The sequence below is a fragment of the Dreissena polymorpha genome, chromosome 6 (assembly GCF_020536995.1).
Source record: "Dreissena polymorpha isolate Duluth1 chromosome 6, UMN_Dpol_1.0, whole genome shotgun sequence".
Lineage (NCBI taxonomy): Eukaryota > Metazoa > Mollusca > Bivalvia > Myida > Dreissenidae > Dreissena > Dreissena polymorpha.
Genome location: NC_068360.1, coordinates 24,972,979 through 24,976,198, shown reverse-complemented (window position 1 = coordinate 24,976,198; position 3,220 = coordinate 24,972,979). Strand labels below are relative to the sequence as shown.

At 32.5% G+C, this 3,220-nt stretch overlaps 1 protein-coding gene across 1 annotated transcript; it reads left to right on the top strand.

The window, feature by feature from the left end:
* Window positions 1–637: 637 nt before the first annotated feature.
* On the top strand, window positions 638–2,965 carry LOC127834730 (agrin-like). The gene is made up of 4 exons (XM_052360760.1): window positions 638–804; window positions 1,455–1,584; window positions 1,964–2,173; window positions 2,820–2,965. Exons 1-4 carry the CDS (start codon window positions 759–761, stop codon window positions 2,890–2,892), a joined length of 459 nt encoding a protein of 152 aa, XP_052216720.1. The 5' UTR covers window positions 638–758; the 3' UTR covers window positions 2,893–2,965.
* The last annotated feature ends 255 nt before the right edge of the window (window positions 2,966–3,220 follow it).

The window sequence follows — 3,220 nt, the reverse complement described above, 5'->3', positions numbered from 1 at the left end:
CAACAGAAAATAAAGGTTTAAAAGCTTTTTGAAAATATTAAATACAATGTGTGAATAACAAGTAGGTTTGTTAATAAATATAGTACGGTTACCATATTTTCACTTAAATATTTGCTTGATTTTTACGTTTCAAAAAAGTAATGAGTTGTTTCGTGCTTTAATTGATTACAAAAAGGCATTCGATTCAGTAAAAAGGTTCATAATCTGCCTTACAGCACAAGATCTTGAGTTATGCTAGTTATGGGAATTGTTTCGAATTTATGTTTAATATGTATAATGAAGTGAAATCATTTGTTGCTGTAAATATATTTTTTCAACAGTATGTGGTGGTCCATCTGGCGTTCGGCAAGATACAAATGTATTGCGTACACTTTTCCCATTATTTTTGATTGAATAAAAATAAATTATGCCCACTTAATACAAAGGTTTAAATTGTCTTGTAGAATAAATCGATAATTAATTAAATAATAATACAATTTTTGAATACAATTTTTTTAGACTGTTCATGCTGCTTTTTGTTAAAGATACTGTAATTTTAGCTGATACGCATGCCACATCAATTTAACCTTTATTTCAGCCACATCAACAATTAAAGGGAATGTAAACAGTTCTTATCTAGCAATTTCTATGAGTAACGTGATGTGTATCGAGTTCGACAAAGATAAGAAGTTTCAAATTTCATTTTCAGTATGTGAAGCAATTATTTAAACGTCTTTATATCATTTCCATTTTACGGAGACGACCTAAACGTGATCGTTATGAGATTTATGGCGTGTATTTTGGTTTTTGTTGTTGCGCTTCCAGGTAAAGATTAAAAATGTCTTATTTAAGCAATACGTTCAAGAATGTACCTTGAAGTGATGAGTTTTGTATATAAGTCACTTGTAAACTGTTACCAGTCAATTGTCTTAGAAGAGTTCACACAGTATTGTTAAAAAATAACGTGTTTTTTTTAAATTATTATTGGAATAATACTAACACATGCTTTAGATTGATATCCATTTTATATGACTAATACGAATATTTGTATGTTTCAGAGTTGTAATAAAGCTGTTAAAGCGTCGCCAAACGCTTTTATTCGTTTTGTTAACTTATCGCGTTACGTTATTGTCCCGAATTCACGTTGCAACGTCAACTGACGTCACGCTATATAACAAAATAAGTTCCGTATCAAAACGTTTACGTAAAAACTTTTTTTCTTTCTTAATTTAAAAGCATGCTATGGAAACGATCGGGTAGTCTTTGTAATTTCATTACATGATTAATGTTACTCTCCCACGAAATTCGTAAGTAGGCTTGCCAAAGGCTCGCTTACTATTTAAATTCATGCACTTATTCAATTAAACAATCTTATATATATTTATATATGTATTTATATTTATATATGTATTTATTTACTTAGTACACTGGTAAAGTGTTCACTGAGCTGATGGTGAGCCATGATGTCATTTCAGGCCTTCTAGCACAGATTGTGCCCACAGATGGTCCCTTTATCGCCTGTCAATTTATCAACAGCTTCGAGAACTGTGATATGTTCATCACTGACTCCTATTGTGGCTCGGACGGCGTCACTTATGCAAACAGGTGAGTCCTACGATGTGTTCAATAATTATTCAAAGTGTGAAAACAAATTCATCGAATCTACCAAAATAATATTGCATATGCATACTTTGTCCATACATACGGGTATATGGTGATTTTTCACTTAACGAAAGTGATCAGCAAACGGTTAGAGGTCGTAATCGTGTTATTAGTATGGTGTCCTCGTTAAGACCGGAGGGTTTCGTATTCGATAACTTCTCAGAGGGCGTTATCGGGATCTTCTTAAAACTCTTCTTATAGAACTGGTTATTTCAAGTAAACGGACTCGAAAGTGCCTAAATAAAAACAGATTTTAAAGAAATCATGATTAAGTAAATACGTTCACACCAATCATGTTACGGTATGTATTTTTTCTTGGCAGATGTGAATTCAGCAAGGCCCACTGTCAAGAGTTATCAATCCAGCTTCTGCACATTGGCGACTGTAGCCGTCTTGTAGACATCGCTACGGCAGCACCCGTGGCTGGCAAAGACGTCGTGTTTGATTTCTTCTGCACAAGTCTCAGCCACATGACCTGTCCGCCGGATCCAACCAAGGTCTGCGGCTCCAACAACCGGACATACCTGAACTAGTACGTGTCGGCCTTTTAATATAAATTGAATGTTATACAATATTATTGCAGACCTTCGCTGGCTGGTGCCTCTAAACGATTTTAACTTATTTTTAACTTATATTAATTCGACACACTGCTTGAGAAACAACTAATTATTATTTGACTTCTGTTTGATGATCGATTTTATTTTATAATTCGTAGGAAGTGTAGATAAAGTATGAAATGTTGACATTGTAAATATTTTTAGTGTTCCAATTAAACAAAAAACTGTCCATGACACGGATATACAATTGTAAAACTGTGTCATAATGTTTGCGTGGTAGATTTAAGATAAAAATGTCAATACATCATTTTCTGATAGAATTCATCTAAAAAAAATACCTATGTTAAACTTATCAAATAAAAATATACTTTGTTTTCGATTTAATAACGCCTTTTTGACAGGAATTCGATTTGCTGTGTGGTAAACATTACAAGACGAAATTAAAATTAGTTGCTGTTTATATAATTGTAGAACAAATTGTCTAAATGGATTTAACGATCGATTTATAAAAACTTTGAATTACATTTATATAACTTCTATGTAAAATCTCTTTCTTATGAAACTATGATAAAAACATTCCAACCACGATGTGGCTACTTAAATAGCCTTTTCGTATTTTAGCTGCGAATTCGAAAAGGCGAAATGCACACATCGTGAACTGATGGTGAAGACATACGGGGAGTGCACCGCCTAAGGATTGTAGTATTCGAGTTTATTGAAATAGCAAGTTGGCAAGTAATAATAATAAATAAATACAGCATACCATAGTGTTGTTTGTTTTGAATTATCATCAGCCAGGGAGTATTGCGTTCAAGACGAATGCATGAAAAATAAATATGTTCTTATTTCAGTCATATGTATAATACTTTGGATCTATATCACAAGGTACTTTTTGTTATAAACACATAATAAGATAATTAGTTGACCGAGAGGTCAATCGCTTCACTATAAAGTAAATAATTATCATTTAATAGAATATTAAATAGAACAGAGATAAGACATGTGAAGAGCAACGTACTATA

What these genes read in the sequence shown, in the direction of transcription:
- LOC127834730 (XM_052360760.1), top strand. Translation starts at nt 759, where the DNA reads ATGAGATTTATGGCGTGTATTTTGGTTTTTGTTGTTGCGCTTCCAG. An exon ending in TTTTGTTGTTGCGCTTCCAG is followed by an intron (nt 805 to 1,454) that starts GTAAAGATTAAA and finishes ATGTCATTTCAG; the next exon opens with GCCTTCTAGCACAGATTGTG. An exon ending in AACCGGACATACCTGAACTA is followed by an intron (nt 2,174 to 2,819) that starts GTACGTGTCGGC and finishes TTCGTATTTTAG; the next exon opens with CTGCGAATTCGAAAAGGCGA.